Source organism: Eleginops maclovinus, chromosome 20, assembly GCF_036324505.1.
Source record: "Eleginops maclovinus isolate JMC-PN-2008 ecotype Puerto Natales chromosome 20, JC_Emac_rtc_rv5, whole genome shotgun sequence".
Taxonomy (NCBI): Eukaryota; Metazoa; Chordata; class Actinopteri; order Perciformes; family Eleginopidae; genus Eleginops; species Eleginops maclovinus.
In genome coordinates, this window is record NC_086368.1 from 24,312,257 (window position 1) to 24,332,125 (window position 19,869).

Sequence of the window (19,869 nt, forward strand, 5' to 3'; positions counted from 1 at the left end):
TCAACCTCTGGGAAAACCAGGCAGATCAACCTCCACAGCAGTCCAGCAGATGTGAGCAGGGTGGAGAGTTCAGGGAGGGGTAGCGGTCCACTTTTAGCTTGGACCGCTTAATCGGACGGTTTGTGCTGTGGGTGTGTGAGGGTATGCTGAACTCGCCGATGATGACCTCAAATTGGCCCTAATCGAGCAGACTCATTAGTGGCTGGCTCTGTTTAAAGTTTCTTTAGGCCTTTTATTTTACAGTACTCGGCCCAATGCAAAGGCCAGACAGAGAGGACAATGTAGAGGGAGGGAGAATGGAGAATAAAAGACAAACAGAGAATAGGAGATCAGAAAGAGAGAGGGTGGAAAAAAGAAAAACAAAGGAAAGAGATTGAAAAAGAGGACGACATGAGGGAGCAACAAAGTCGAAAGCCTGCTTCCTGGCAGCCTCAGCTGCGTGCACATCTGTGTGCAAAGGGTCTGAGCAGACCCCCACGTGTTTGCTCAGGTCGCCTGATTGCCTTTCCTTCCTCCTCTTCTCCCACTAAAGACCCGCTGTCCTTCCTCTCACTCCAATCACTGCAGCCAAGAGAGAGAGGGCTCCTGCAGCAGACACTCTCCCACTAAACTGCACTCATGACTCAGTTTTTGTCACATACAAATTCATTGAAACTCATCTGTTAAGACTTTTACATTTAAAATAAAAGAGAGACCTTTCATGCCATGGGTTATATTGGTTCTAATTTGGTGAATCGGGTTTGTGTTAGTTTTTTCCCAAGAGTGTGTGTATGAGCATGTGGGTGTGTGCATATGTATGACTGTGTGTGACTCCGGAGCCCTTCGCTGGAGTCTGCTGTCTGGGTACAATGGTCCAGCCCGGGGCCTCAGCTCCACAAAGAGGCCTTCTCTTAACAACACGCCATCACAGATGGAGGAGGAGCCTGACCAAAGCATTACCACGCTCAAGGGATCACAGAGCTTCCCTTGATGCATCTGATATCCCTTATGATTTTGATAATCAAGCACTTTTCATTAAAAGGAGTCTCATGCTGTATGTTTGTGTGAATGCAAGAGTGTTAGAAAGAGACAAGACTGAACGCACGAGGCGTCGGCAGATCTTAATTTAGTATTAAACTTTATTTTCCTTTATTTCCTTTACTTTTGTGAGATGGAAAAAATGATAAAAACGTACAGCTCAGGGACTTTTCATCTAAGATAGGTCAGTGTTTTTCTTTACGTAATAACCATGAAATCAAAATCATAACAGTTTCCATGTGTCTTTGACGAAAGCTTAAAGAGGGAAAATAAATTATCATAGCAATAATTATAACATCAAATATAACAACAATAATAGCAATTAAGCATTTATAAACACTCTATTTACTGTGTATTTTTCCATAAAAGTCCATTATTAAAAACAGGAGGTGAGCGTCGTGGTGGGCGTACAATCCAGCATGTGAGGAGAGCACGGGTTTGTGGGTACTGTAGTTTGTAACAGAGATGTACGGGAGCTGTCAGCCAGTCTTCAGACCTCCAGCACTGAAGAGCCGGGAAGGGACAGGGTGCATGTATCTCAGTATATAATGAGACGATCGCGGGGTGAAAACAGCGGTTCTTTTAAAGACCTCTCGTGAGTCTCCTGTTACAGGGTCATGAAGAGGTGGGTACCAAAGTGACTTAGTAAAAATAAGCAAAAAGAATGACAAGCGTCTCCATTCACTCCATTCCTGCAAGACTGGGTCACCAAGGGACTCAGAAACCCCTTGTCATATTAAGCTCTTCAGAGTCCGCTAAAGTCCTGCTCTGCAGCGTCCCATCAGTGAGGTCAGACATGACGCGACCTTCAGTCATAAAGTCCAACTGATGGTCTCTCCCCTCCGCACTGTACAACAAGTCTGCTGAGCTTTCGACGTGACGTGGAGGCCATTTAGTGTTCATGGCGATTTGATGGTAGAGGAGTTTTTGGGTCAAAAGGGGCCTCAGTGACTCAGGGGCTCAGCCCAAACTGGCGAGCGATTGGAGTGGTGGGGGTGACCGAATGATGGGTGAATAGGCGTGGGAGTGGGCAGCATGTGTCCGGAGTGGCTGAAGGTGGTCAGGTGACCCATGTGGGTCATGTGGCTGGGGAGGCCGGGTGAGCCGAAGTGAGAGGCCTTGTCCTGCATGCACTTGGACAGCTCGTCGAAGCCGTCCCCTGTTCGCTTGCTCCTCTTGGATTTGCTGGACATCTTGCGGTTGCGTGTCTGGATGCCTTCTTTCTTCATGGTCAGGGGTCTGTTGACCTGTGGAGAACGGCACATTAGTTCAAGGCACGCCAGACAAAAGCCTCACTCAAACTGTGAATAGTTCATTATGGCTGTTGAGCTTTTTTTTTGCAGTTAGCTGCAGCTCATAATTTTAAAAAAATGTCACTAGGAATGGTGCATTGTCGATTAGGGGTACATGCATTTGTGTCATGGTAGGCCACCAGTTACACCAGTGGGAGATAACTCCTATTATTATTGAGCAGTGGTTTTGCATATAGGGCTGCATTAAAAGGCGAGTCAGGGGCGTTTTGGAGCTTTTGTCTAATTTCAAAGCAAACAGAACAATCCTGGTCCATATGAATACATGGAGATGAAGGCCTGGCTGCAGCTGAAAGGAGCAGCCCCAGACAAATCCTCATCAGTGTAACCGACGCCGTTACACTGAATGACAGTCCCACCCTGCAGCCTCTCCTGGGAGTAACGCCCCCCATTGAAACAACGATGGATTAATTAAAAAAAAAGCAACCGGTGGGTTCTGCTCGACAGGGTGAGCAGGCTCTGCCTCAACACTCACAGTTTCTCTGCTCCTAAATCGATTCGAGCTGTCCGCCCACTTGACCAGTTAACCACCAGTATCCCTCCGCCTTCCTCCCCAAAAACCCGCACTTCAGTGCAGCGGTGAATTTTTTATCCAGGCTACTTACATTGTGCAGTTTATAGTAAAGGCCGCAGGCGTTACACACCGGGTCTCCGTTCCCGTTGCGCCTCCACAGGGTGGTGATGGTGGTCTGGCAGTTTGCACAGCAGGTGCCTGCACGTCTCGCAGCGGACTAAAGGGAGCAGGAAAAAAAACATCATGAATAATGACCCATTCGCACTTCGTAGATAGGTCACTGCGGACACTGAGTCACGGTGTATGGACATGGGAGGCTTATCGTTTAACATGTATGATATGAAAGCATATAAAACTCTGACATAGCATGCAATAAATGTGAGTGTTCTGTGCCAGAGCGAAATCAATAAGAAACAGAAAGTGTGTCCTAAATTAATCGGCAGAATTTCGGCTGTCGTGAGACCGCAGAACCATGTGCAGAGAAGCATCAAAAGAAGCGAAACATTCCTGTTAAATCAATTGCATTTATGCAAACCGCTTCACCGTGATCCAATGTTTTGGTTTGTCCAATAAGATGTTTTGAGAAAGTGCATGTTTTCTGTGCACGCCTGTCGCAGATTTTCCTATCTAATAAATCTGCTGGTATTAACAGGTCATAATGAAGGCCTTGCGTAAACCCTCCCTTTTATCCTGATCCCGGGAAACTGGGCTACAAGTCGTGTAATACCCGGTGTCCTGCCAGGCAACGTGGTCCTGCGTCCATTGCGGATCAATTCTTCACACTTAATCAGAAACATTAGCTTTACATGCAAGAACCCCGCGGCTCTTTGCTTTGCAAGCTGCATCCAGGTTGCTCTCTAAATGAATCTCAGGTGGACTCGGCAGCTATCGACATGCAGAGCAGCAACAACCCTGGCTCCTTTTTTATTTTGCGCCAAATGAAATATATTAAAAATAAATAAAGATAAAAGCCACTGCGCGATTAAACTGCCCACAGAGAATGACAAACAAGAGAAGAACATAAATCCATGTATTTTCCAATCCCCGCCCCTCACGGTCTGTCCCTTCACACATAAGCGGCTCCTCCAGTGTTGTGATAATCTCTTTACAGTATATGTCAGTGCGGCCATAGAGAATGCAGCGCGCTGGTTGAAGGCGGAAACAGCCGGGAGCCTGACTTCCTTATCTGGGCCGGGCAGATATCCGGATAGGAAACAACTGGATGCCCCTTTGAACACAACTCTGAAAAACACTTGAGCTGAAAATGCAAAAGCTACAGACACATGGGCCGAGCCAGTGGAAAATATAATGGACTTTTCAGGAGCAGGAGCGACGTGGACCACTAAAAAAATATATGAAATACCAAAAGTATGTTGTTGTTCATGGTTATAATTTAACGCAGCCTTTCTAAACCCTAATATTTTCTAGACCCCTTTATTTTTATGAAAAAATGTTTTTAATTATTATTATTATAAGTGGCTGTCTTTTATTTTGTTTATTTATTCCAACTTCTAATACTTATTAAGTTAAAATTGGCATGCTTATCTTTATTACTGACCGATTAAACCATTTAAATTCACACAAACAAATGTTGTTGTTTGTTCCCTTTTTCTGCATCAGCTGGATTTGTTGAAAAGAAAAAATGTTTTAAACAATAAAAAGTTTCAGAAATGTAAATATCAATCCTTTAAAAAATATTGAACAAACAATAAAAAGATAAATAATTAAAGCTGCTTTAAAAGAAAAGCCAGTTTAAAAAGAGAATTACATTAATTATAACAATTAGTTATAGTGCCCATGTGTCCGGCTTCAGTAGGGTTAAAGAGGTGGCTTTGCAGTGGTACATCCACCACAAGAATGTTATGTGTCCATGCTGCTTTTCATTTACTCAAGCATGGTGTTAACTAAAGCAGCATGGGCAGTGGTATCAGTAACAGTATCAGAAGTACCAGCAATAATGATACCAGGAACAATGGCAATAGTAGCAGTATTGTAACGGGCCATGATGGCGGATCATCGGGGGGTGAGAGGGACAAACAATTCCAGGAAGATCATAGGGAAAATATAACTTTCCTGGAATTGTGCTGCAGGCCTCTGCTTTGTGCTCATATTTTGGTTCCTTCTCTCAGGGTAAAGTGTAAGCGAGGACTCACCAGTCTACGTTTGGGTTTGATGAGAGGTCTGTTCTGGCCGTTCATCTTGTGGTACAGTCCGCAGGCGTTGCACAGGTAGTGGCCCGTACCATCTCTTCGCCACAGGGGGGTGGAGGTGGCACCGCAGTTCACACATTCTCTGCCCTCTGCATATAGTTCAGGGGAGAGGAGAGAAGAACAATTTTATATAATTAAAAAATTCACCGTCTGTCAGAAGCAACACATAGCAGCTGCCCAGCCCAATCAGGCAACAACACGGTGAGGGATGACCCCAGATGGCCGTGTAATATGAAGTCAAAATCTGTCTCATGAAGGTGACAATGTCCATATCAGAGTGCAGGCGTACCAAGTGTGCATGGCTGTCATTGACACAGACACCTCTATGTAAACTGATCCAGAGTGGGGAGGCCACAGACAGCCAGAACATGTCCAGAGGTGTCCAACAAGAATAATGAGAAACACCATCAAATTAGGACTACATTATTCATCAGCTTGTTGGGCACCCATGAGACGAAACAAAAGTGTGTGGTATTAAATTTGGTGGGCTTAAATGAAAAGCTGGTCACAATTAATGACACAGAAATGTTCCATCCATCTGTTTTTTCATGTTTGTTTCTATTTTAAACAGTTCCTGAAAGTGAGTAGACTTCCCACGCATACTCTTGTTTAAAAAACCTGCTTTTTAAGTTATTCCCACATGCTCTTCTCTCCCATTCAAGTTTGACTGACTTCAAACAGCCTGTTGCTAAACCGACCGATTCATTTAATTCAGGTATCCCTCTCTCCCTAGAGCATCATCTCATTATTCCGGTTATAATGCCAGCGACACCCGCAGTCCCACCCTCGCTCTACAATGGAATCTGACCTGAGCGAAAAAGCTATGTCTCTTTTGAAATGCATGTCTGCAGTGTCTTTTTTTTTCTCAGTACCTCCCTTCTCTTCCTCAAAAGCGTTTTGCAGGTCTAGCGACCACATGAAAGCGGTCTCATTAGCACCTAAACTATTCATCAACAATGACTGATGCATTTATGTCTTATGCAATCTTAAGTGTTGAAATAGGAACAAAAAATGGGAAGTTTTGTGTGAAAAAGGTAGGCTAGAGAGGAGTTCTGGTGTGGGGTTAGTTCAACAGGAAGCCACACTATGGTAAGGTATATGTGCTGACAGCTGAAATGTCAATGTGGCATTTTGTACAACAATCAATCACCATTACTGGACAGGACATCACCTTTGATAGATAAGAGCCTTTTTAATGCCGCAGCTGATATGTTTGTTAGTGATTCAGGCCCAGCTTCTTTTTAAATGTCACAGTGTAACATGTCTCTGCTAAAACAGCTCACATTTACTCCCATTATCAGCCAGTGAGCATTACCCAGGTGTATTAAAAAGCATGGGCACAATGGATGACAATATTGATAATTACTCAGAAACATTTCCAGCAACAGCCTGCCATGTTTCTCTTTCTTTTGTCCATTAATTCAAAGTGCAACAGCTGGAACAATGTAGGGAAATTACAGAGCCATTAGCCAGTTTTCTTTTCAAATGTCTGCACATTAATGTCTAAATATTTTTCTTAAATATTACTCCCAACACATGCAGCCTATTGAATCAGGTGCTCATCCAGACAGTTAGATAATACACGGTTTTATCATAAACAATTACCCCAGTCTTTTTTTATGTTAAACCAATTTGTGAATAGTAAATACTCAATGCTCAGATCTCCATAATATATATATATTTTTAAGTGTATTCGTTTGTAATACACTTTTAGAAACAGGTCTAGTGGATTTGTTTGCCTCCACTTGATGTCGGTGCACTGGGCCAAGGCCATGCTTAAAAACACAAACAGCAGGGCTCTGTCGCCTGTGCTTTGTTAGGACTGGGAGAGCTGTGGGCGGGGTGGAGGTCGTGATTTGTTCACTTGGAGGTATACAGGATATGGCAGGAGCCAGGACGTCGTGACTCCTTCATTTTTAAGTGCAATAAAAGGCCACATTTGAAAAGAAAACAAGTCTTTCGCACGAAGAAGAAAAACAATTAGACTGCCTTAACACAGAAATCAAAAAGTCGATGTAAAATCCTCTTTAAAAGGATTTTAGTATTTAATCCATTTATAATGCGTCTACTTTTCGCATAATTCCCATTATAATTATCAATGGCTATACATTTTTAAAAATAGATTCGTTAAAATAGCTATAATCAAACTTCTCTTTATTTTTAAATAAGCCTCAGTAACACAATGCACAGAGCTGAACATTTCGTAAATAGTTGACCCCGATTAGTCCGATACGGTTTAACTATAAGTTAAACTCCTCACTTAAGTGAAGCTGTTTTAAGTGCGTGCAGTTTACAAGTGGCGGGGAGTGCGATGCTACGATAGATTAGACTTGTTTCGACAGGATCGAGAGGAGAGAGCACTCGATATGGAAATCATCACTTTTTGTCACACTGCAGCAACAACTCTTATTTACCAAAAGTTGCATCAGCATTAACAATAAGATGGAAAATGATAGTAACACTTGCGTAAATTCATGCCTTGTGCACACACTTTTATAATGGCAATATGACAACAAAGGCTTATGTGATATTATTACATGGTTGCAAACCTCCCCCTGAGCTGACTAAAACCACATTTGGACACATTACATAAATCACCTTGATCCCCTGTTTCGCTCGTAGTTTGGCCATTAAAAAAAGTTTAACTTGTGCACCAAGACTAGTTTGAAGCAAATGTGTCATCACTTTCCTTGTTGTCCTGAATCGTTTTGATGTATTTCACTTATTGTACTTTGAATAAAAGCGTGGGCTAAATGTAATGTAATGTGCTTTCTGTTGTGAGGGACACTCACCTGAACTCGACCTGGCCTTGCTCTTGCATTTGGGCGTAAAGCTGGAGTTGGACCCTCCGAGCAGGCTGCCGGGGTGGAAGAGGCTGCCGCCGTACTCATGTGTCGTATGCAGAGGATAGCCAGGGTAAGTCGGGATAGGGTGATGTGTAGCCGGGCCCTGTCCGTTCATCAGGCCGCTGCGGAGCGGACTGCAGCTCTCCATTTTCATGCCGTCCGAAAGATGCACCTGGTACTTGATCGACTCCTTCTCTTCCATCCTGGTCGAGCTCGAGGTCGGAGAAGTGGGACCGGGGTCTGGAGACACGTCTTTCGGAGGAGTAGGTGGGAAACTGTAGAGGTGCGCGCTGGAGTGGGAGTTGAGCGAAGAGACCGGCGATGAGACCGGTGCGGTGCCGGTGCTGCTGCAGGGGTAGCCGGAGCTGGTGGGGTGCAGGCCGGGTTTACTGAAGTGGCTGACCGCCCATGCGTTATGGTGGTGGGCCGCGGACAGGGCTGCTTTCCCGGGGTCCAACCAGGGAATGCCGGGACTGTGGATTAGGTGTGGTCGGCAAACCTGGTTCCCAGCGAGGCGAGCTGAAATGCAAAATAATGTATTTAGCTAAAGTTTTTTTTGAATGCCTTTTTGACCCACGAGTCTTGCTTCCAAATTACACAACAGAAAGATCTTTATCTTACCTGCTAAAATTTCGGAATGACTCGAGTCCGACATTAAGTTACAGTCAAAATATTTTCTTGTAAATTCAAAATAGGGGTTTTTGTTCACTCACAGCCGGTAATTATCCAGGAATATTTTTCCGTTAAATAACAGTAGCGTCAAACAAGCTAAAGATGGAGATAATAAAGACCTATTTACTGTAGAAAAAGACTAAACGTAGCTTATCCTCGCAGCAGCTCTCGGACTAAAGATTGTTATTAGTAAATTTGCGGTTTTTATTTTATATCCGGGAAGTGGCTCTCTCTCTTTCTCTCTCCCTGCAGAAACCCCTGCCCCAACACAGAGGGGTTAAATGACATACTTCCCTTTCCTCTCGCTGTCATTTGCTAGAAATTCCTTTTATGTTTGTGAACTGGCCCAAAAGGCAAGAGGTACTTTTGAAATAAATGAGCCTCCTGCACATTGCTTGAATTGTAATTGTTCTGTACCAAATTAAATGGTTAGAGAGATTTGACAGACACAAATATATGATAGTAAAGCATATATTAAGTAATGGTTGGTCTTAAATGAATACGCAAAAATATGAAAATGATTTACATTTTCTAAACGTTGATTCTCATCACAGTCTTTAGAATAAAGTGTCAAGGCGCATCTCACCGTGTGCTTGGCTGTATGTGACTCTGGCCCGGGAGTTGGTGTAGTAGGGATTCCCTTGAGAGTCCAAGTGGTTCAGAAACATGTCAACCTCGTCCTGCGGCAGTAAAGGCGCCATGGGCTCCATGTAGTTGTGGCTCAGACTGTGGTGGTGAGAGTCCGGGTGCTGGCCGTTCAGCACTGCGTGATGGTGCGCCATCCACCGAGACTGGTCGGCCGCTGCGACCTCCATGGCTTTGAGATCTCCTTTTTTTTATCCTCTGAAGACGTCTCTGTGTGTCGGGGCTACTTTTAGGCTATGTTTACCTCCAGGTGGAAGTTAAATCCTCCTTAAGATATAGTTCCTGAGCTGTGAAAGTCGCGGCTGTGCTTATTAAGGCTACTTCAGAAATAGAAATCCTCAAATATCTCCTTTCTCCTCTGTGATACCTGCGAGTGGAGGAAAGAAACATGTTAATTCAACAGCAGCTCCATCTCTCCTTCCATGCAAAGACGTCCTTTATATATTTTTTGTCTAATCAGAAACAAAGATGTCTTAAAGTCGAAGCAATGCATCTCGTCCCTTAGTTCAAAACAAAAAATACAAATGTTTACTTCAGGGTACCTGTTGCAATTCCGATTAGCTGACGGCAAATACAGCTGTGATGTGTAAACCTCCTGATCCATGCAGAGCTCGGGCTCATTAATGAGATGTGGCGCAGACTGATGCGGCTGGCGCCGCCACTAGATTCCCATATCAAGCCACGGAGGGCGGGGCTTAGCTCTGAGCCAATCAAAGCGATCCCTGCCACAATTGGCTCTCTTCATCCCTAGATCTCCTTCTTTCAATATCTATTTCCCCGCACCGAAAAAACTAAAAGACTTATCAATCAGCAGTGTAATTTCTCGGGGGTCTTTTTCTCTCATGAAGCTCACACTGAATGAGCAATCTGCCCCCGATAATCTGCTTTTTTTAGCGGCAGTTATAAGCCTAAAGACAGATATCTAACATGAAGGGAAATTCAGTGTGCACAATATCTGGCTTATTATAATACTTTATAGGCGTAATAAATTGTAAGTCGCCTTCACCTGCATGAACCGATATGTAAAAAAAACCTAAATTAGAAATATGAATTATCTGAGAGGTTTTTTTTTTAACCCACAATAGTGATTTAAGAATGTCTCACCCATTTGCAAAATGTAGCTGATTGGGCTTTACATTACTTGCAGTAATTATAAGTGTTGTTTTTTGCATACTGCTGTTATGTAAATAAACAGTGTCTTCAGCACCTCTAAAACCAACAGAGGAGGAGTCGATTTATGACCCCGAAATTGGCCCCATTGTTGGGAGCGCCTAATTGTCTTTAATTAGTAGCAGGGCATTCCTCTTGTGAAAACAGTGGTTTTGTCTCGGGGACAGGGCAATCAAACACAGTTTGCATACGAATGGCGCCTCTTTCTCACTTGCTGGCACCAGCTATGGACGCAAGGCCTCACCTATGAAAACCAGTTGGGGATCATCAAAGTGTCTCTAACGCCCTCATTTAATACTCACAAAACACAATTCAAGACCCCTAAGAGGAGGTTTTATTTTGGGTTTTATGTCTGCTTTTATTTTTATTTTCTCATTTATTTTACTTTCCTAGGAATCCTATCAATATAAGTGGCCTTATAGCTGTTACATCACGGTGAACAAAATGCTAGTATGGTTAATAGCGTTAAGGTCAAATTAAACTAGAAGAACAATTCTTAATCTGTTTGATTCGATTTTTTATAATTGCAGAATTAGCTGCAGTGCGTGCGTAAAATGATAAATCCGTGCGCACCAAATGTACCCATTAATACACTCTGTGTGTGTGTGTGTGTGTGTGTGTGTGTGTGTGTGTGTGTGTGTGTGTGTGTGTGTGTGTGCCGTGGTGATTGACAGGGAATAATTGGAGGTTGCTCCTAGCCTAGACTGGCAGCCAAGCTGACGCCTGATCGTGACGTCACAAAATCACGGGGGGTGGGCGGGACTTTGCGGGGATGTCACGTGAAAGCTTGTGATACCTGTACACATTCTCCAGGTGAAAATAGCCCACCCCCCCTCATAAATCTGATGACATGGTATTCATGGAGCCGGTCATTAGGGCAACGATCACTCTCTGATCTGATGTTATACCTGCTGTGTGTGTGTGTGTGTGTGTGTGTGTGTGTGTGTGTGTGTGTGTGTGTGTGTGTGTGTGTGTGTGTGTGTGTGTGTGTGTGTGTGTGTGTGTGTGTGTGTGTGTCAGTCATCAGTCATTAAATCAGTGGCATGTTGCCAGAGGCAGTGAGTTGACGAGCTCAGCTCTTTGAGCTTGTCATCTCCTAAAATCAACAAATTAGTGCATGTGGGGCAGCAGAGGTCCTGCTACCTGAATAACTCACATTCCAGTGAGAAGTTGTCAGGTGGAGTGAGACACCCTGTTAGTCATGTCCTTTAATGCCGTGTAGAAAAATCATTATTTGCACACCACTGAACACTTAAAAGTGATCCGCTTCATTTTGAAAAGTCAGTTTTTTGAGCAACCAACATGATTTGATATGAGATGATTGAGGTGTCAATCGTCTCTGAATTTAAAAACAATGCCTTTGATGCTGTGTGTGTGTCCATGTCCTAACGTCTCTCATTAAAGGAATGTATAATTTCTATTTCTTCTCTATGTTCATACTTTAGAATTGTTTATTTCTTATTTTTATTTTATTTTCTACTATGTGCAATGACTAGTTTTGTATTGTATTTTGCTGCTGCAACACAACAATTTCCCAGTCTGGGATTAATAAAGTAAATCTTATCTGTATCTTATTTTATAATAAATTTAAGCCATGCCTTCAGATTCCTCTAAATCATAATTTAACAGAGAAATGTGTATCTTTGTGTCGTACATCTCATCATCTCGTGTAGTAAAAATACGCTATTTTATGCTGCTGTTTTTGTTGCCACACATTTGAAACTGAAGCAATGACTCCCTCTGTCTGAGTATGAATAGATGAAAGACAATCTCTTGTTCTAAAGGCTTGTAAAATATGTGGTTTTTTTTATCTTAGCACTGTAACAAGCCACTAGAGCCGTCAGTGGTCAGCTGTGTGTTGTGTTGTGTTGGGGCTTGCAGAGAGGGTCAGGCTCAGGCTCGCTGCTGCAGCATGCCCATTGTTGTTTTGCATGTTTGCCAAATGGATTACTCAGCAGGATTTAGCCCTCTGTAATTTATACCTTCATTAATCCCATTTGTATCTGTGCTGGAACAAAAGATGGGAAAGGGTGAGGGAAGGTTAGTGGAGAGGGTGGTTGTTGGGGGGGGGGGGGGTTGTTTCTTTCCCTCTGTCTTTCTCAAGGACACAGCAGTATTGTTTCACCATGCAGGGATGCTATCCTAGCCCGGAGAACACTATCCCTCCCACAACACCTCCTGCTCTGAGAACTGTGAGCAACAACTGTATCGCTGTGCAGCTACAACGGCTAATGAACAACAAGATTATCATTCCGATCCATGCTGTTATTAAATGGGATTGGCTTTATCTACCTGTTTGTTCCCAATGGCCACGGTCATCCATCATTATCCCGAGTGGAGGTGTGGGGCTGTGTGTGTGTGTGTGTGTGTGTGTGTGTGTGTGTGTGTGTGTGTGTGTGTGTGTGTGTGTGTGTGTGTGTGTGTGTGTGTGTGTGTGTGTGTGTGTGTGTGTGTGTGTGTGTGTGTGTGTGTGTGTGTGTGTTTCTGTGTGAAGAGCCACAGTGGGGCTTGTGAAGATAAGCAGAGCCACAGAGAAGAGAATGACACAAACCAGCTGAAGCATTATTGTCCCCTTTACTCACGGCTAATTAGATCGAGCCAGGGCACCGGGGGGCTTTATAGACACAGGGCCATAAAACTGCCCGTAGAGGGGCCTGGACGCTGCCATGAGAGCAGCACTCACCCCCATTTAGCTCAGAATAATAACATTTCCGAATAGGGCCGGAAATAAAGCATGAACTGCACACAAAAAGGATTATGGAGCAGGACATGATTCTTAGCTTTCCAAAAAATCTTCATTGGAGCTATAAATACAGAACAATACTGGAAAAAGTTTTCAATGCAGTATGGGTTTCTCTTAAAGTGTCAGGGAACAGCATTGTTACAATCTGTTTGCTCATTCAGAGATCAAGCCACTCATTCATTACAAATAAACAGCTTTATTCTGACTCTCACTGCCTTCACTTGTTTTTTTCTGCAAGCTTTACGTATTTTGAAGGATGCACAAACAGTCCAAAAGCATCACGCAGGTATACAGAGGTGTTATTCCCTGCAGCTCCTGCATGCCTGTGGACCCCCCCCCCCCCGCCCCCTCCATTGTACTGATGTGATTGCTCTTTCTGCTGATGAAAGATGATCGCTCCAGTCATTATGCATTATAAAGCGTGACAATTGAACACTTTTGTCGCCACTAACACCGTGCTGATGATACACTAATACATTTCATTCATTTTCAGGAATATAACACCTTGCCCGCGGCCACAAAGAGGGCTAATAATATTTATTGTTGATACCATTTATGTGACCGCGTAAATTCTTTGACATTTGGAAAATGGCCCACATAGGCGTCCGTGTAATAGGCGAAATGTTATTATTGGAAGGTGCTTTAATTATGAATTTTGTATAAATGTTTGATTTTTCAAGTCTCTTAAAAATATACCTTAGCTGTAAGATACCAAGAGACCTTTCCCGTGAATATAACATAAGTAGCTTTACACTTTTAATTCCACATTGTGCCGCTCTCCCTCCAGATGTTTTGGAGGTTTACAGCTGAAGTAAACATCTGAATAGCCGGGACAGACAGTCAGATATACGCTGCATTAAAACGTAAAAGCAGAATATATTGAAGGTTCTTACTGATATGAAAGCCATCACCCAAGCAATGTATGCTATTGTTTTCGTATCAAACATTTTTGTTAAAAAAATTATAGCTTATGTAATTCAGAAACTGTCTTAAATGTGTAGGTTTAATTCTCTTACCTGCTCCAGTGTTTAAGTCTATCTGCGCAGAGAAAGTGGCTCCATCCGATTCAATGCACAGCTCAGGGCGCTTCTTCCCAAAAATAACGGCACACAAAATAAACGACCGCTAAAGAAAAAAGTGTCCAGGCGAGCCCTGTGTTTTAAAAGATGCTGGAGAGACAACGCAGGACAACCGTTGTCCTGTAGCTGCTGATCGGTGTCTCACTCCCGGCAGAGAGCAGCTGTGTGTGAGTCTCCCTCCTCTGTTACCAAACCTCTCTGAAAATGAGCAAAACTCTTGTGTGAGAGGCTACAGCAGCAGCAACGTAACGGCACGTCAGCCAGCAGCCTGTCTTCCGGGTCCCGGTTAAACAGACAGAAACTGGCAGCCATACCTGCTCCCGAGAGGCGATCAATAGAGTTTAACTTGGCCCTTGTTGAGGAGCCCACCATTTTTGTCGTTTTATATCAAAGAATACACTCTGCAGAACCCTTTTTGGTGTTGTTTATCAATACTTCCAGAATATATTAAATAAAAGTGGTGACATGAAGACAACTTTCAATTTATGGGCATTAAAAAATGGTGGAATGAAATAATTGCATTCGGTTTAGGGCTCTTATTGTTTGGGCAAATGGATCTCCCTGGTCCCAACTCGTCCAAGTTGTCGGATAAACAATGTGAAATTCATCTTGGCAGCTTTTAGCCATCAGAGAATATTTGATTTTAACTTGGTAAGCTGCTAAATGGGAATTAGCATTGATGACAGTCCTTCATAAGTCAATAGAAGTAAACTAAAGGCAAGGCTACACGTTGTAAATAATATCTGTTTCTCTTATTTTGACTAAAACTTAGAAAGACTAACATCCTCGGACCTAATTTAAATTCAAGAATTTTAAAAATCGCCCCCTTCCCTTTTTTTGTTCTTTATATCCAACAGAGTATAACAACAACTTTGTAAAACATGCAAAGCTCCTAAAATCTCCTGCACGCGACCTGGGCTCGTGCTCGGCGCTTCAGCCAGGCAGGTGCAAGGGGCGCGAGGACCTCTGCAACTCGGGGCTCGTGCTCCCCAGAGTGCACACGCTCACAAAAAGAAGGGAAAGAAAAGAAAAATAAATGTGAAGTCTGACTGAATTAATCACGTTTCTTTCAATGGTTGAAATCGCCAGAGAAAAGATGCGAAAGATTAAAATATCAATATTTGACACAGAATATAGGAGCACGGAAATAAAGCTTAACTTTGAAGTTATTTTCCTAAAATGTTTTAACTCATAATAGGCTATAACAGGCTTTTCAAAATGAATATTCTCTTTTTTAAATGTGTGTAGGCTTAAAGTCGTTATGTCTGGACTTAAAAAAGCATACTTTTTAGCTTTATTAAGTTGACTTTTGAATATTAGGTTTAGTATACTAGTATTTTAGTTGCACCATGTAGATTATGCAGTGTAGGAGATACAAACACAATACATTTACTGTAAGTCGCATCATGCTTCCAAAAGTTAATTAGAGTCTAATGAGTTGAGAATTGTGACAATAAGGCCTTTGTGATCCATCTTTTAGATCTGAAAACATTTCAGCAGTTATCATAGATACGCCACGTCAAATAGATAAATATAAGTGAATACAAATATTACATCAACTATTTTATTTCAGGAAATACTGATTTATTAAAATGACAATTTAGACTTTTTTCTTATAATGATTATCAGCCTATTATTATTTTTTAGAAAAAATAATGATTAACTTTATCTATAAATCCAAATCACAACATTATATTCTAATGCTATATTTGTGTCCACGTTCACTTGTTTTGTTAATCAATGTTCTGCATGTTCTTCACGACACTTCTCTCTGTGTGAGTGTGTGTGTGTGTGTGTGTGTGTGTGTGTGTGTGTGTGTGTGTGTGTGTGTGTGTGTGTGTGTGTGTGTGTGTGTGCGTGTGTGCGTGCGTGCGTGCGTGCGTGTGCACGGTTTTCGTCACGGGACGATATTATATGCACACTGCATTAGATGCCAGGGCCCTTCTCCTTCTGATTATTACCAGGGGTAATATTTCATCGGCACCACACAATCTTTGTTCTCTGTGAAGATAATAAATGGCCTAATCGTTATCAGCAAACTGCTGGGGGTGTCAGCACCGACCGAGGCTGGGAGCGGGGTCCAAAGTGCTGCTGAATAAATTGGTGTTCCTTATCGCTCAGTCCCAGATTATCGCAGCCTTTTCAAACTTGCACAACAAATACATTCAATGCATCTAATGCATCATTTGTTGGGGGGAGGGCTCCCGCAGGTTGATAGAGACAGATAGGCGCAGGGAATGAGAAATATTTACACGTTTTACGCGCTGCAGCCGTACAGCCAATATACAGCCTGTTTGGCTTTGGAGGCAGGTTATTGGCGAGGCCATCGGCACACACACTTTACATATCAATACAAGCTATATTAAACATACATCACTGTGATATGATGCCTATCTGTCTGAACAGTCATTAGTGCTCGGGGATGGGGCTTTTAAACATGTTTTTGGTTATACACACATGCAGTCTGATATACATTTTGAGTTTCTGCATTAAATAAATGTTGTCATACATTTACAAATATAGAAAACGCACCTAACTAAATACTTTATTTACCTTGAATTTGATATGTTAAGGCTCTCTAAAAACGCGATAACTCTCATTTACAACTTTATATTGTATTTGTGAAATTAATTCCCTCCTAATAAACATCGGAACATGATAGCATTATATTCAGTTTCACGACAGGCTATTTAAGCCGTTTAACATGCACCGTTAACTCCTCTGATTTGGTTTGTGTCTGCTCAGTAGGCCTGCTCGTCTCCACTCGGGCCTCACATTAGGCCTGTGTGTTATCATTTAAATAAAGTGCCGTGGCATTTGGTTAACAGTCTGTGTTTGCTTTAATTTAGCACACAGAAGACCTACTGCATTTTATAACTCGTTAGGCGAGTGCTGTTAAATTTAACGAATAAAAACGTGGGCTCCTCCTCGTTCACTTTACTGTAATCAGTGACCTTTTCCCATATGCGTTTTGAAATTCAATTTAAACATACTAAACAAAATAATGCTGCAGGCCAAACATAGTAGAAAAAACAGCCCATAATGCAGTATTTATGAGTGAGTCTTCCGACAAAAAAGGAAAGCATTTTCCCGTCACACACACACACACACACACACACACACACACACACACACACACACACACACACACACACACACACACACACACACACACACACACACACACACACACACACACACACACACAGCACCCTCCCCCTTTTAATACCGTGGCATCTCCACCGGCCCCGGTGCTCTGATGGTCTCCTAGACAACCGAGATAACGGTGCAGCAGTTTTCCATATCGGTCCCGGAGTCTATTATAGCTCGGGATTAGCTCTCTTTCCGAAAAGGTCATACACAAAGTCACCAAACCTGCTTTTTTTCCCCCAGCCCATATGGACCCTGCGTTAAGACACACTTATAAACATTCATGTGCCATTTCGTGTAATGCCATTAGACTAATGGCACTGCGCATTTCCCTGCGTAAAAAAACAAAAACTTGTAATATAAATGAGAGCCTTCTGAAGGGATGGAAGAGACCCAGCACTGAGGCGCACAGTTTCACACTGCAGGAGAGAGACGCTGCAGAGAAATGGGCTGTTATATAGCGACCCCTGGCGAGAAGGAGGTGAACTAAACGATTCCTCTGAGAGTTTGTGTTCTAGGTTGAAGAAGTACTCAGATCTTGTACTTAAAAAAAGTAAAAGTACCAGAGAGCCGGGATACTCTGTTACAAATAAAAGCCCTGCATTCAAAATGTTACTCAAGTAAAATAACAAAAGTATTAGCAACAAAATATACCTAAGGTACCAAAAGTCAATGTTATGCAAATTAGCCCATTTCAGAATTATAGTGTTTATTATATGTTTTTATTATAATTATTGATGCATTCATTTATCAAAGCTGGTAAAGGTGGAGATAATTGTAATTACGTTGTATGCTGCACGGTAGCTAAAGTGTGACTAAAGTGGTATAATGGTTTAATTTCTACTCTTTTTTTATATCTAATTATGTGCAATACTTGTTTGACATGCTGCTGCAACAGAAATATTTCCCAATTTGGGATCAATAAAGTATATCTTATCTTATAGTCTTATGTAAGTGTTGATTATCTCTTATAATTAGTGCAAATCAGCAAAGTAAGTTAAGTTTAAAAAGTAAGGACACGATTCACCTTGCAAAAAAAGTCCCTTTAAATTATACTCATGACAGTTCTTGAGTAAATGTTCTTCGTGACTTTACACCACTGTGTGCTACTTACCTTTGCATCACTATATGGGATTGAGCATGTAAGTAATTATAATAATGAAGCAGTCCAGAAAAGGAGGAGGGGAATATTGCACAGCTGGAATGTTCCGGCTGGGATTCCCGGTGGCTGGACAGGAAGTTAGAGGAGCTCCGACAGGAAGTGTGTTCTCAGGGAGTGCCACAGAGAGAGGGAGATGTTTCCTGTTGGCTCTCTCCACATGTATAGTCGCCTTGCTCATTCTGTCTGCCCGCTTGCTCCCTCGGTTCAATTCACACCCTGTAGTATAATAAAAACGTATCAGTGTATGAGCAGCGTATGTCATAGGTATTGAGCAATGTTGCACACACTGCCCAACAACCACAACAACAACAACAACAACGGCTGCGCCTGAATCCCCTTTCTTGATCTGAAAGTGGTGTTTTTCCCCACAACAACCCAACATGAGCACATACCAAATGTTTTTAGCAGCATCCACCATGTGCTCACATTATCAAACTATGGGAACGCTATTAGAGGACAGTGGTAAGCCAACACAGTACACATGTATGTAGGGTAGGATTGTGTCACAGGATGCAGATGTCACTACATGAAGTGACACTTCCTGCCCATCAAAGCCGTCAGTGCCAGTTTAATGGACTCACATTCAGAAGCCCACAACAGTGGTGATCTTGGAAATATTGGGCAAGAAAGGAAATTTCAAGAGGGAGAGATGGCAGAGGAGTGAGCAAGGGCTGGAAATTGTAGGTAGAGATGTGATGGAGCGATATGTGGATTGCAAGAGGAAAACATCTCTTTGTCTATCCTGAACTCAGTCGACAATCAAAGTTTCCTATCAGCTCTGGAGTAGGGGAAATTGGCTGCCCTGGGAAGGAGAGGGCCACTCTCACAGCCAATGGGAAGTGCCCCTGTCACTCTAATCAGCACTGATAGAGAAAGTAGGAAACGTGCGCGTGTTTCTGTGCACACGCTCAGACGGGAGTGCTTTTTTTTTTAACAGAGAGTAGCTTTGTTTTACTCTTGTGATCCAAGATGGTACAAAGTCTAAAGTAGACCTTCATCTGCCGCTCATCCTCTGCACCCAGGGACATGTATGAGCCACACGGGTGCTTTTTTTTTTCTGGCAAAACTTGCCCTGAGAGGCATGACCATCAGTGCTTTGATGGAGCGCCATGTGGCAGAGATCAGTGGGTCTTAGTGGGAGCTGTGGACAGTTGCACACAAGGGCGGCAAGGGAAGAGGATTACTGTCTCATCGATACAAATCCATACAGAGAGGGAGGTTGACATCAATATGCGCACAGATATGGGCAGAGCACAGGGGCTTGAGCAAAAAGTGCGCAATGTAAGGCAAGGCAAGTTTATTTATATAGCACTTTTCAACACAAGTCAATACGGAATGCTTTAGAAAAATG

At 42.7% G+C, this 19,869-nt stretch overlaps 1 protein-coding gene across 3 annotated transcripts; it reads right to left on the minus strand.

Moving 5' to 3' along the window:
• Positions 1-1,100: 1,100 nt before the first annotated feature.
• Positions 1,101-14,398, minus strand: gata2a (GATA binding protein 2a). 3 transcript variants are annotated; one of them, XM_063911319.1, is made up of 6 exons: positions 14,144-14,398; positions 9,156-9,581; positions 7,844-8,416; positions 4,995-5,152; positions 2,933-3,058; positions 1,101-2,264 (listed from the first exon to the last, which is right to left on the minus strand). In XM_063911319.1, exons 2-6 carry the CDS (start codon positions 9,382-9,384, stop codon positions 1,962-1,964), a joined length of 1,389 nt encoding a protein of 462 aa, XP_063767389.1. In that variant the 5' UTR covers positions 9,385-9,581; positions 14,144-14,398; the 3' UTR covers positions 1,101-1,961. The 3 variants fall into 3 exon arrangements, with proteins under 3 accessions (XP_063767389.1, XP_063767390.1, XP_063767388.1); XM_063911320.1 differs by lacking the exon at positions 14,144-14,398 and adding an exon at positions 9,757-9,849 and having other exon boundaries at positions 4,995-5,140; XM_063911318.1 differs by lacking the exon at positions 14,144-14,398 and adding an exon at positions 9,757-9,849.
• Between the last annotated feature and the right edge of the window lie 5,471 nt (positions 14,399-19,869).